Source organism: Gymnoscopelus braueri (genome assembly GCF_963280865.1).
Source record: "Gymnoscopelus braueri genome assembly, chromosome: 11".
Classification (NCBI taxonomy): Eukaryota; Metazoa; Chordata; class Actinopteri; order Myctophiformes; family Myctophidae; genus Gymnoscopelus; species Gymnoscopelus braueri.
Window position 1 is genome coordinate 9,862,147 of NC_137613.1, and position 14,824 is coordinate 9,876,970.

Consider the following 14,824-nt stretch of genomic DNA (forward strand, 5'->3'; position numbering starts at 1 on the left):
ATGACACAGTTGTCATCAGCTGCGTCACAGGTGACAACACAAGTGAGCACGACAACTTGGTGAAGGACTTTGTGAGGGGGAGTGAGGTGAACTACCTCAAATGGAACAAACTTCAGGACTCTCTGAAACTGGTGCGATTGGTCTCAATAGAGACATTTAGGGTGCTTCTTGAGGACGCACTACATAGTGACTGCACCTGTTTCATGTAACACTATGTTTCATTTGCATCTGTGACATTGTAATGTGATTCAAATGTTTGTTATTGTATCTCCTTATATATGTATTTTATATGTTGTTATCAGGGCGTCCTTGAAAAAGAGAGCTTGCTCTCAATGGGCCTCCCTGAATAAATAAAGTAAAAAGAAAGAAAAACCTCCGGCTCAACACCAGTAAGACCAAGGTTTTGGTTGTGGATTATCACAGGAGCAAAAGGGTCCCTTTGGTCCCTAGTGTCATCCACCAGGAGTTGGTGGTGTTTGTGGATAGCTACAAGTTCCTGGGAGTGCACTTGAACAAACAACTGGACTGACGACTCTGATGCCCTCTACAGCAAGGGCCGGAGTAGATTTTTCTTTCTGAGGAGGCTGAGGTCCTTCAGTGTGTGCAACAGAATGCTGCAGATGTTCTATCAGTCTGTAATGGCCAGCTTTCTCTTCTTTGCGATTGCATGCTGGGGGAGTTACAGTAATGCCAGGGACACAAGCAACCTGAACAGGCTGGTCAGGAAAGCTGGGGGAATGATAGATTCACTCTCCCTCCGGGGGACAACCAGCCGTTAGCTTTGAAGATCATGGTCGCTCATCCTGCTCAGGACTATTTGCTCGGTAACAAGCAGTCCAGTACGATATGCTTCTGTGTGTTCTCTGTTAATGATTTGCACTATGCTAGCACGGCCGAGGGTGTTCTTTCTTTGATGGCAAACATTTTTTTATGTCTCTCCATCATGCTGTATCTACTGTTCTTGTTTCTCCTTGTCCTGTAACCTGTTCTTAACTGCTGTACTGTCTTTGGTGCCTGAATTTCCCACATTGGATCAATAAAATGTCTTATCTTATCTCATCTCTTATAATGTAACATAAACTCCAGATTTTACATCAGTACGAGGAGAAGTGGAAGTGGCAAATGGTCATAATGACAACAGCACCTGTGTGTGTCTGTGGGGACCTACCCTGACGCCAATCTTGTACTTGGCCAGCTTTTTGTCCTGAGGGTTAGGGTCGTAGTCATCGTTATCCATCAACTTCGGTTGCAAAACATATCCAGTACGTTCATTCAGACTGAAGAGGGCGCTGTTCAGCTGGGTGGCTTTGTCTAGACAAACATGAAATGATCCTAAATTTGTTATCATGAAACACTGGACTGGAGCATTGTGGACTATTAAATGCCTTTTTTATTTATAAGGTTCTATATCAGGACTAATGTTTCAATGCCAGGAGCATCTTCATTAGTCATACCTAATGCAGGTAAGTCATTATAGGCAAAACATGAAAAATAGAATGTTTTCAATTATTTTATAACATTTTATTTTGATTTAAAAAGCAAACATAACAGATGTACAAGCTCATATTGCATCATGACGCAATGCGTTGTGAGCTTGTAGATCAGCTATTTGAAACTGCTGTATGACAAAGTATAAAATAAGGCCTAAGTGGACAACAGCCCAGGCACTGACCTGCAGTCTGGAAGTTCAGCGCCACCATGTGACAACCAGCGGCCCACATAGGGTAAGGGTCATAGTTGGAGGAACTGACACGATCGCCTTTAGGGTAGATCCTGCTCAGCCCTGTACGGTTGTACAGTAGGAAGCCTGGGGTCTGAAATGGAACTTTGTTTTCCCCGAAGGAGCGGACCTCTTTGTGAGTGTCTCCAGTCATTTCACCTACGGATGAGGGCATTCATGTGTATTATTTGTGTTAATATTAGCATTTGGGTATTTTGTGAATGTATGGTATGTTTGGTGGTGGTGTTATTGGTGTGTGTGCGTATTTGTATCTACTGTACGTGCATGCATGAGCTTTACCAAAATTGTCCTTGCCACGGGTCTGACAATAGACCACCAGGTCCGACATATCACTGGAAATGCACTGAAGTTGGACAGAACAAAGCAACCACTTACTTAGCATAACAACGCTGACAGCATAGCTACTCATTGTTTTCTCTGGTGTAAGGTTGGACAAAATCTAATATTGTGATATTATACACAAATGGGAAAATGAAAAGCAGCTCAACTAGACAGGCGCAATTTTGGGAAACTTCAATTGAGGTTGCCCCAATGTACTGTAAGTCATGGGTTGCGGCTGTGAGGACCTACAGAATGAAACTGCTGGGAAAAAAATGCGTCAGCGGCCATGCAACATGCAATTCAAATTTGGGCTTGGTTGGATGTTCATGATGGATTTTATTCATAGGCCCCTCGCTCCAAGTTGTCACATAACTCCCGAGATCATGTGTAAGTAATTTGGAGGGGGATTTGGTCCACAAATTAAATGTTTCTGCGATGTAAGGTTAAATCTGTGCCGCCCCCTATGGATCAAAGCGGAATTGCGTTTGGCACTGTGTTGAGTAGACTCTACTGAACTGTTAGTGGACCCTCAACGTGATTCAAATTTGGGGTTGATGATTTTTTGCATATTTTTGTAAAATAGGCCCCTACCACAAATTTGGAAGCCAATTATGGCCAAACGGAATGGACTGTCAAACATCTGTTGCTCTGTTTTCATCACATGGGTCCATAGATCATGTGTGCCCATCTTTGTGAGGTTTGAGCCATACCAGGAATTGCATCATAAACCAATGAATCCAGGGAAAATTTGTAATTTTACGCTGTACGGTTGGAGAGTTATAGGCCAAAGCGTAAAGTTATAGGGCCACCGTTTGGTATTATCATTATTATATTATTATTTTTAATTTAGGGTAGCCAATTATATTTCACCCCTTTTTCTCCCCAACGTAGTCATTATGCCAATTAATTCCTCTGCACACACATTTTCTGTGTTGTCACTGCTGTTGTACCCTAGTGACTCACCTGCCAGTGAGGAATTCCCACCGGGAGGCCGCAGCACCTGTCCCACTCCTCCCAAAGAACACTCCCTATAGGTGCTGCGTCCTCCCGGTGGGAATTCCTCACTGGCAGGTGAGTCACTAAGGTGACTAGTCCGGGTAGTCCCTACTGACAGGTGCCACCCCAGCCCGTAGAAGTACTTGCAGTGACAAATATCACCCTACCTGCCCGGCTTCTCCTGCCTAGAGGCAACCACACTAATCCTATATAAAAATTGTCTAATAAGTGGACGTCACAAACGTAACATCCAGACTTGCAAGGCGCACCATTCCTTCGATCCGCACCAAACTTGGCACAAACACTGATCAGCGGTCTGCCATGAGAATAGTCACAACAGTCACATATGTGTGTGAAAATCTAGTAAAAAAAAAGCACCTCAACACTTCGTTGAAGCCAAGATGGCGTTTTCTTCACCCTTGGTCTTTCACTGAGTTCGCCATCCTGGGGTGTGTTCCTTCCTTTGTCCTGTTAAAATGAAAAGCATGACAATTAAATAAGAATAGAATACATAAAATATACTAGAACATTTCAAGTGTGCCTGCAGCTCGCTAAGTCTGTGCGACCTTGTGTTTGGGAGTTAGGGTCAAATAAATGATTATAGTGGGGGAAAATTGCAATTTTCACTTCCGGTGGTGGGATTGACTTCCGTTCCATACTGTTGGATTCCTCGTACCCATAAATGATGGGGGGGTAGGCAGAGTTTCGGGTCTCTACGACCACTTCCTGGTAAAACCGGGAGTGAACAGATCCACTTCCGGGTTGCACCATTGAACTCCACACCCCTCAGTGATTGTGTGGGTGAAGTTTCAAGGCAATCGGACGGAAGTAGGAACTAAAAGATTATTGATGAAATTGGAAGTTTGTGGGGCCACCCACCAAGTTTGGGACCTGTAGCATGCTGGGAACTGGAGTTATGGCTGTTTAAAACCCAGCCAATAGGAAAACAGAGGGGGCGGGCCTTAATCAATTACAGCCCGTCCCTATTAGTGGTCTAAGTCTAGCCTCGCGTAGCCAGACTATATCACTGCGTGGATATGAGTCTGGTGCTTCTATGAGGACGTTTTTTTTCCAAAGGGGCGGGATCAAAACAATGACTCTCGACGCGATTGGTTAGAGACCTACAAACCAACTACCAATTAAAGTCTCCCATATTTGAATACTGGGCCCTGATTGGTTACCCCCGTCTTCTGGAGCAGGAAATTGATTCTCTATGGAGCGGTGCCAGACCCAAATCGCAGAGTGCATTTTTTTTTTGCACTGGCAGATTCGTCTGGTCCCAGGCTAGTCTAAGTCCACAAACCAAGTTTGCAAAAATATCTGATCTACAAGCATACAACGCATCACACAGCGACCGTTTTTTTTTGCTTGGAGATCTGATATTTTTGGTCAGTTTTTGCTCAGTAATTTACTCAGTAGCACTGAGCAAATTAGTGAAACATACCGATGTATGTCCACTTGTTGCGCTGAGATAGAAAGGGGGAGATGCTTTAATAATAAGCTACTGAGAATGTTGGTTTGTCAAGAGATTTCACAGAAGTGTTTTGGACATGAGACAGTCCCATAATTAGACAGAGTACAGTGATTATGACGGCCATGCATGCACTTGGACATCTCTCCTTTCATAGAAACTTGTATGTCATACAAAGTCAATGCAAATATGTGAACACGTGTTAATTCGCACCACGCATCGCCTGCGAATGACGCAAAAGACCTGAAGCAAATGCCACGAATGTAATGCTGGACGTTAGATACTAGCCTGAGAGTCGTAGGAATAGGACCAGGCCACCTGGTACCAGTCATTAAGATCTTCCATTGAGTCTGCTGCCAAGTCAAACCGCAGATTGTCATTCTGCATGTCCTGTATAGTCATCCCATGGTCCTTCCCTTTTACTGGAGAGAGAGGAAAGGAAGGAAGGAAGGAAGGAAGGCAAAGTTCTACTAAGTTTATTGTAGCCCTGCTCCTAAGTAAAGACTAACATGGGATTCATGAAAGTACATACAGCCATGACCTACCAAAAGACAAAGGTTCTCGACTCCCAATACCCAAACTCAAAACGAACCTAAAAGAAAGTGTTCAAGAGTTTAACTCCTCTGACCCCCGCCCTCTCCCCTCCTTTCTCTGTAAATATACCTTATGAGTCTACTGAGCTTTATTCCAATTATGTTTTGTAGTACATTTGTATTGTATATAGACACATTCTTTATTTGTCCTTGCGAAACTTCATTTTGCACTAAGCAGCCATGCAAAAGTGCAAAAAGAAGAGGAAAGCATTATGGCCTGCTCCGTAGCACAGGGTTATTCAACAATGATCAATATAGTTAAAATCATAATGTGTAACATTAATTTTAGTAGTCTTTTTGGCGACACCTATGGTAGCTCCGTTGTCTGTTAAACTGCCATTACCAGAATTCAGTTCAAAACTGAGGGCATAGTCACACACATGCCCTCATACCAGAGTCCTGAAACGGGCCGGGTACCCGTTTGACGGGTGAAAACGGGTGAAAAATATACTTTTATAAGATCACGGGTACGGGGACAGGTAGTACTGAACTAAACGCGGGTGGGTAACATTTTATTGTGAAAATCAGAGAGCACTGTTCCCGTCCAACACAGCACACCATTCTATACATAGTTGTAATGTATATAAGCATGTTTATAAAGCATTATAGATATGGGCTTCAGGAAGTGTTACCCAGAGAAGATAATAAGTTTACAGTATGAGATAACTGATCAGAGTGTGTATGAATACCTCACATACTGAGACAGAAATAATACTCACAGTAAGGTTCACGTTGGACCTTACACTTGGTGATGTCAACCACACCTTGACAGTCCGCACCCAAGGGGTTGTTGTGATCTTCCTGTTTCATTACACAGCAGAAACAAATAAAGTGTTGCAAAAGGAAAAACACTCTAAATGTGGAAAATAGCAGATGTACACGCTTAACGGGAAGCGATGCAACGCATATTGTAGATCGGATAATTTCATGTGACATTATTGTATGAAGGTAGTTAAAGTTATGTAAAAAATCTTATCAATCTATCAATTAGACATTATCAATTAGACATTACCTTTACGAAGTACGATGGGAAAAGCATCTGCAGTTTTCCGTGACAGTCCCCTTTCCACCTGCAGAGAGTAGGAGAGTAGAGATCAGTGAGATGAATCCTGGAGGAAAGCAGAGATCTTTTTGCAACACAGAGTACCAGCCGTCACAAAGGTCGCTCATACTGGTGCCACTGAAGTGCCACTGCCAGCAAGAGGGGCAACTCGCATCAAGATAATATGGTAATGACAGCGACATACACATACAGTACGTTCGACAATTATGGCAGTAGCGAACGCTACTGCCATAATGGTCGATCACTGCACAGTAAAGCTGCCATGAATGGCAGTCATGATGCGACAGTCAGCAAACATCTCTAATAGATCTTGGTACTACGATAATACAGTGCTATGCTGTGCCATGTGTATGACAGTGTGCATGTCCTCACCATCCTTCAGTTTCAGTCTCTTTGGACACGTTGTGTATCAGATCTCCTTTACCGAAGCTGAGGTCGTCTTGACTCTGGGCCTGGTAGGCGTACAGGGCTATGACAGTAATTGGAGGCTAGAACGCGCGCGCACACGCACACACACACACACACACACACACACACACACACACACACACACACACACACACACACACACACACACACACACACACACAGACAGACAGACAGACAGACAGACACAAAACATCTATCATCATAAGGAAAGCATAGAGGAGAATACATAATGTATAATTAAGAAACGCACACACACACACACACACACACACACACACACACACACACACACACACACACACACACACACACACACACACACACACACACACACACACACACACACACACACACACACACAGACAGACAGACAGACAGACAGACAGACACAAAACATCTATCATCATAAGGAAAGCATAGAGGAGAATACATAATGTATAATTAAGAAAATGCTGCAGTACAATCAGTCACTGTTCTGTACATAGCATTGATGTCTCATTGGGGTCCACATACGTATGTTTGGTCATACTGTAGATAGAAGCACAGTTCTTCAGCTATAGAGATATATGTTGATTAATTCATACCAGCAGCTGGGAGTGAATGCATTTTATTGCTTAACGGGTAGCGAAAGATCGGATATTTTCATGTGACATCGTTGTATGAAGGTAGTTATGTGAGGTAGATACATCAATAATATACTATCAATGAAGCTCCTGATACATCAATCAGATACTATCTATGAAGCTCTATTGAGTTCTAAAGTATACCTTCGGTTTAATCTCAGGCTTGGCATTGTTGGACATTTCCTCTACGCAGTTCGATGGGAAAGGCATCTGCAGTTTTCCGTGACAGTCCCCTTTCCACCTGCAGAGAGTAGGAGAGTAGAGAACAGTGAGATGAATCCTAGAGGAAAGCAGAGATATTTTTGTAACGTTGAGTACTGAACGTCACAACGGTCACTCATATTGGTTCCACTGAAGTGGCACTGCCGCGTGATTTGTGATTTTGATCTGGCTGTTTCCACAATGTATATCTAGCTGATGAAGATGATGACGGTTAAAAGTCGGATGCACAAGGCGGTCGTCTCCATCTATTTATAAACTGGTTCAGTATAGCCAGCAGAGAAGCAATTATTAACCTATATAAACGGACTAGCGTATTCATAAACTCTTTCGATATTATTAAGCTACATATACAGACTTTTAACCGTCATCATCTTCATCAGCTAGATATACATTGTGGAAACAGCCAGCTAATGGAGACAGTCAGGGGCACGGTTTGGATTCCAGCGGCACTCCGGGGTGTGGTCTGCCAAGCACTCCCGTAGGCTACCAAATCACACGCCACTGCCGGCACGAGGGGCAACTCACGTCAAGAAAATATGGTAATGACAGCGACATACACATACAGTACGTTTGACCATTATGGCAGTAGCGAAAGCTACAGCCATAACGATCGATCACTGCACAGTAAAGCTGCCATGAATGGCAGTCATGATGCACAAGCATCATGAGACAGTCAGCAAACAAGATTTTGGTACTACTATAATACTGTGCTATGCTGTGCCATGTGTATGACAGTGTGCATGTCCTCACCATCCTTCAGTTTCAGTCTCTTTGGACACGTTATGTATCAGATCTCCTTTACCGAAGCTGAGGTCGTCTGGACTCTCGGCCTGGTAGGCGTACAGGGCTCTGACAGTATTTGGAGGCTAGAACACACACACACACACACACACACACACACACACACACACACACACACACACACACACACACACACACACACACACACACACACACACACACACACACACACACACACACACACACACACACACACACACACACACACACACTCTATCATATCATCATCGATCATCATATATGGAAAGCATAGAGGAGAATAGATGCATGTTCTGTACATACCATTGATGTCTCATTGGGGTCCACATATGCTTTGTCATAGATAGAATCAGAGTCGTTCAGCTATAGAGACAGATATATGTTGATTAATTCACACCAGCAGCTGGGAGTGAATGCATTTTATTGCAAAACGCGATACAATGCGCATGTCCGAGTTATAAGCGAGAGCTCCGCTCAAAGTGAGCAGCTGCACCAGGCTGGGGAGCTCACAGACAGGGAGAAGTACACTCAATGCTCGTATCTATCTATCTATCTATCTATCTATCTATCTATCTATCTATCTATCTATCTATCTATCTATCCATCTATCTATCTATCCATCTATCTATCTGGTGGCTTGTTTGTAAATGATGTATACTTTTTAGGTAAGAAATAGGCCATGTAGTTGCTCAGCCTTGATTAATTTCACAACTAAAACTGCTAGTTTATAACATTACCAGCAACATTTGATACTTCCATACAGTAGTCACTTTCTGAGTATTTTATTAGCCTACTATGGAGCATGAGCAGCCACACAGAGACCAACAACACAAATATTGCAGACTCTCTCATTCGGTAAGTCACTCTCTCTTGTTCTGTTGTGCATATTCATATGGAGTATATTGTTATCCTATTTTTCTTACTTTTCTGTGAGTGTTCTGTATGCTTACCTAAATGTTTGTTTCATCCTTACTGTGGTGCTGCTATAATAAATGTAATAACTATAATAACTATCTATAAAATTTCCATCTGGATCAATAAAGGAGGGTAGGTAGGTAGGTCTGACTGTCTAGCATGCATCCTCCCTCCCTGCAGACCTGTATACTCACTCACCATGCTGAAGCGGTTCATCAACTCGGGGGTGACTGGGTAACGTAGTTTGATGTTGCGGTACAGTGGCTTTCTCCTGAAATGGTTGACCAGCTCCACCAGGCTGTCAAACTCCATGGTGGTGCCCATGCAGCGGTAAATGCCATCCTCTTTCTGGATGCGACAGTGTTTCACCTTAGCTTCTCCTCTGAAGGACAACAAGCAAGTGTGGAAAAATATGACTATTTGTGATATTTAGTCACATTAATCCTGGCATGACACCCCCCCCCCCCCCACATTCCAATATTTTGTAAGCAATGTATACTGCAATGAATATACTCACGAATACTGCTAAAAACATAGATCACAGATCAAAGTGTTGCCTTATTTTTTTTGAGCAGTAGCTCGTCTATAAGCATTGCATTGCAACGTGTCGCAATTCAATGCATCGTGAGCTTGAAGATAAGTTATTTTTTAACAGCCCTATTATGCTTAAGTTGTCAAGAGAATAATTCACACTGTGAATGTGTGTCGTCTACTGACAGACTCAAAAGGTTCGTAGAGTTGTATGTATTGTGGCATCATAATGTGCCACTGTACCTGAAGGTGATGAAGAAGGAGCCTGACTCTTTCTGTCTGATGAGGAAAGCTCCATCTCTGGGGATTGTCATTAGGTAGTCCTCCGCCTGACCTCTACTCAGGTTACTGTAGAACCAACTGCAAAACGCAGGTCTAATATTAGAGTCTGTATGCATTCGGAAGATTCAAGAGATTTATTGTCACAAAGATGTACGAGTACAAGCACTGTGAAAATATGTGGTTCGGGTGCTCCATAATACACAATAAACAAGACATAAATAACAGCCCTAAAAGCCATTTCTAAAATAAGTTAAAACTCCAGATCAGCATATAAGGCCATAATGCAACATTCATTCATTCATCACTTTTTCTTATTTATCAGTCTTTATAGCCTTATAGTCTGATTGTGCCGGCTTTGAGGCTCCGATACCTCTTCCCTGATGGCAACAGCGTGAACAGACTTTTATGGGGGTGTGTGGGGTGACTGGGGTCTTTGATGACTCACCCCTCAGGGAATTCCTGAGGGGTGTGCCGCTCCTCCAAACTGGGCAGTTGACATCCAGTGATCCATTCAGCGTACCACCCTCCTCAGAGCCTTACGGTCCCTGTCGGTGCAGCTCCCGTAGCAGCTGGTGAAGCTGCTCGTCAACAGGCCCCTCGATAGAAGGCCCTGATGGTTTGAGGACTCAGGCAAAACTGCTTGAGGCGTCTGACTCCATACTATATAAGTGCTGTTGTGCTGTTGTGGGTGTGTTTGTGTGTGTTGATTATGAGTGTATGTGCTGGTGTCATTGCTGGGAAATGTGACTGTGTGAGTAGAGGTATTGATCAGTGCAGTGCGTGTGGTTAAGACTTACCCCTCATTCAGGTGTGGGTCAGGCTGCAGCATGGCATCTGTGAGAGTGAGACCCTCTTTGAGAGAAAAAAGGTAGTAATCCTCTGAACCAGAGTGAATGCGATAGTGAAAGACACGCCCACTGCACCTACATGCATAAATACATATTAATGGAACAATTAATCGATCATCATATCGGTATTGGCGATACTGGCCTCGGAAATGCAATATCGGTATTTTATTTTGTAATATTTAAGTTTGAACGCAAAGCTGAAAAAGCATTTGGTAATGATGAACGCTGCAGAATCAATCAGTGTTTTCTGGGGAATTAAGCTTTCAAAAGGGTCAACAAGTTGGAAAAATGTTAAATACAAATAGTACATTTAAATAGTTTGAACTAATATGTAGACTAGTAGGTCTAATAAATCAAATAATAAGAATGCACTGTTTTTTTTAGGTCTGCATTTGCACCCAGAATCCCAGTTATAATGTAACAGGTGTAAACTTGTATTGCAATATCGGTATCAGTCAATTTGACTAAGCAATAATCAGTAAACGGATAACAGCCAAAATCACAATATTGTGCATCCCTAAATATAATGCCATAAAGAATACTTCAGAAACACACAGCTACTTAAACACCCTCATCACACTAGCCAGCATACACACCATTAATAAAGAGAAAACAAATCCCTGGATCACAGCCTGCACAGGTTATTTTCTTGACATTACCAGAGGGAGAGAGAGTAGTCGCCGACATATGTTCCACTCTCGCGGACGAAGGAAGTTCCATCTCGACCAGACTCAGCACAGAACTCATGGAGCAGCTTCTCAGACATCTGCTGCCTGTCATGCACCCATCCGTGGAACCACGGCTCCCAGCAGTGGCGCTGACATTTATAAGAGGCAAGGAGGGAGAATATGAACAGGAGGTGCAAAGACAAAGAAAGTGAAATATAACAAGTTAAACAGGTTTGGGAAAAAGAGAAAAACAGATGTATGGAAGAACGAGGGAGTGCAGTCAAAAAACTTTGATTCTGCCAATGCGGTGGATTCTGACAATGCTTTTCACTGGGAACGGAGCTATTTTTTTCAGGAAATCTGCGAATGGCAACACACCGCTAAAGCACTGGCAGAATCCGTTGCATAAGCAGAATCGAAGTTCGGTGTGACTGCACCCTTAGGATAATTTGTGTCTGCTGGAGAGAAAACCCAAAAGAAATCCTGAGTTAGTTTTATTCTGATAGTGTAATAATTAAACAAACACTCCTGTGATGAAAATATCATTGATAATTGATCCCATATGATGAAAGATGAGGCATTCCCCCTCACTGCTTTACCTCTCTGGGGTCTTCCTGTTTGTCCTCCTCCTCTGCATAATACAGTTTTCCATTTGAGATGATACAGTGGTGTGTATTCCACCACTGCAGAGAAAATACAACAGTGATTACAATACAGAAACCTCACTTGTTTCATTCCATTAAAGCAGTGGTTCTCAAAATTTTGGCTTATGTGCCTGTACCCCCTTTCCCTGATTTCTGAATCCAGTACTTGTAGCCGACTACAACATGTTGCTTAGAAAACTGTAGGGGAAACACATATTTAGTATGTGAAAGAGTTGCAATTGGTGCTTCCTGAGCAGATTTATTTTATTCTGTTGTCATTCTGTGGCTAACGCCTCCATCCATCCTACTCCTCCTCAGTGGTGGACGAAGTACTCAACCCCAGTACTGTAAAAGTACAGATACTAATGGTCAAATTTGCACTGCAAGTAAAAGTAGCTCTGTCAAAATGTTACTCGAGTAAAAGCACAAAAGTAATTGCTTTTAAAAATACTTAAGTAAAGGTAGAAGTGCATTTATTTTATATATAGATAGATACTTTATTTGTCCTTGCGGGCAAGCAGCCATCAGGATAAAAAAAAATCACAAACACATAACATAAATACAAAATACATAGACAGATCACACAATACATTGACAGTGCTACATTGACAGTGCTACACATATATATATATATACACACACACACACACACACACACACACACACACACACACACACACACACACACACACACACACACACACACACACACACACACACACACACACACACACACACACACACACACAATGCATTGCTGTAATGTTTTCACAATTAATTTAGAAACTTTTAAGCAATGTAGTTTGTCTTCGATAAACACAGCAAGCATCTGAAAATGTATTTTTTTTAATGTATGTGTGTGTGTTTTTCATAACGTGGCCTTCAGATAAGGCCATGGGGTGTTCTTGGAGGTTTGTCAGGCTGATTCAGCTGCTGATCACACTCAGCTCGTTCTTTTCCTGCTGCTGCCATTTACCGTGTTTTGTTTTGAGTTGAAACAAGAACTCAAAAAAGTGAGGTTTGCGCGCCTGGGTGACGTATTTCCGCTTTTATGTAGATCAGGGGTCTTCAATGTTTTTCGGGCCAAGGACCCCTTAGCTGATCAAAGATGAAGCAGCGACCCCATACTGTATATTCTTATTTTTTTAGAATACTTTCCATTCTGTCATACAGAAATGTGAATGGCGCGTGCATTGTGGCCTTGCATAGAACTTTAAAATTCTGTTCAGCTCACAACCCAGACATCGTTATTGAAATTGTCAGCCTGCTCTGGAGGAGAAGTAAAGAAACACACATAACTTCAACGTGCGTGAGAACACTGTTCCGTGTGAAATCCATCAAACCTCAGAATGGTAGTAGAGAAGTGTGTTCTTCACAACTTCTTCAATTCAGCGCTAATTTCTTTGGCACCATTACGAGTGACTCCCTAGTCTCTGTCTAGCATGCAGTTTAACCTGTGTAGCATGCAGTTTAACATGTAACCTGTGTAGCATGCAGTTTAACCTGTGACCTGTGTAGCATGCAGTTTAACCTGTAACCTGTGTAGCATGCAGTTTAACCTGTGACCTGTGTAGCATGCAGTTTAACCTGTAACCTGTGTAGCATGCAGTTTAACCTGTAACCTGTGTAGCATGCAGTTTAACCTGTAACCTGTGTAGCATGCAGTTTAACCTGTGACCTTGTAGCATGCAGTTTAACCTGTGACCTGTGTAGCATGCAGTTTAACCTGTAACCTGTGTAGCATGCAGTTTAACCTGTGACCTGTGTAGCATGCAGTTTAACCTGTAACCTGTGTAGCATGCAGTTTAACCTGTAACCTGTGTAGCATGCAGTTTAACCTGTGACCTGTGTAGCATGCAGTTTAACCTGTGACCTGTGTAGCATGCAGTTTAACCTGTGACCTGTGTAGCATGCAGTTTAACATGTAACCTGTTTAGCATGCAGTTTAAAATGTAACCTGTGTAGCATGCAGTTTAACATGTAACCTGTGTAGCATGCAGTTTAACATGTAACCTGTGTAGCATGCAGTTTAACCTGTAACCCGTGTAGCATGCAGTTTAACCTGTAACCTGTGTAGCATGCAGTTTAACCTGTAACCCGTGTAGCATGCAGTTTAACATGTAACCTGTGTAGCATGCAGTTTAACCTGTAACCTGTGTAGCATGCAGTTTAACATGTAACCTGTGTAGCATGCAGTTTAACATGTAACCTGTGCAGCATGCAGTTTAACATGTAACCTGTGTAGCATGCAGTTTAACCTGTAACCTGTGTAGCATGCAGTTTAACCTGTAACCTGTGTAGCATGCAGTTTAACATGTAACCTGTGTAGCATGCAGTTTAACCTGTAACCTGTGTAGCATGCAGGGCCTCCATCAGGTGCACACATAGGAGCCAACCAGTGCTCGAGCACCTGCCTGTTTGCTTTCATAGGAGAAATTGCACTTCTCTTATCGTCTCCACCAGGCCGAAAGGCATGGCGAGAGTATGTTTTGCACCCTGTCCGTCCTTCCGTCCGTGTGTCTGTGTGTCCTTCTGTCTGTGTACAGCTAATCTCCGGCACCGTTGGCTTGATGGCAGCGAAACTGTGCACACACACTCCCTGGATGCCAATTCAGAACCTCTTCCCCAAAGTTTTCACATGGGCCTGTTAGAGCGCCTCCAGGAGGCCGCTTTTTGCAAAACACATTTTTTGACAGT

General features: G+C 42.9%; 1 protein-coding gene across 1 annotated transcript in view; it reads right to left on the minus strand.

The window, feature by feature from the left end:
• Nucleotides 1–14,824, minus strand: part of LOC308094912 (1-phosphatidylinositol 4,5-bisphosphate phosphodiesterase gamma-2-like) — a 29,927-nt gene that overhangs the window by 5,013 nt on the left and 10,090 nt on the right. Inside the window, exons 8-20 of the mRNA XM_080441735.1 lie at nt 11,475–11,632; nt 10,765–10,890; nt 9,929–10,045; nt 9,353–9,536; nt 8,543–8,602; nt 8,210–8,289; nt 7,382–7,478; nt 6,558–6,637; nt 6,135–6,192; nt 5,842–5,923; nt 4,814–4,951; nt 1,673–1,879; nt 1,169–1,311 (exon numbers count right to left, since the gene is read on the minus strand). Coding sequence (XP_080297861.1) covers nt 1,169–1,311; nt 1,673–1,879; nt 4,814–4,951; nt 5,842–5,923; nt 6,135–6,192; nt 6,558–6,637; nt 7,382–7,478; nt 8,210–8,289; nt 8,543–8,602; nt 9,353–9,536; nt 9,929–10,045; nt 10,765–10,890; nt 11,475–11,632 — 1,530 coding nt within the window. The remainder of the gene's footprint in view (nt 1–1,168; nt 1,312–1,672; nt 1,880–4,813; nt 4,952–5,841; nt 5,924–6,134; nt 6,193–6,557; nt 6,638–7,381; nt 7,479–8,209; nt 8,290–8,542; nt 8,603–9,352; nt 9,537–9,928; nt 10,046–10,764; nt 10,891–11,474; nt 11,633–14,824) is intronic.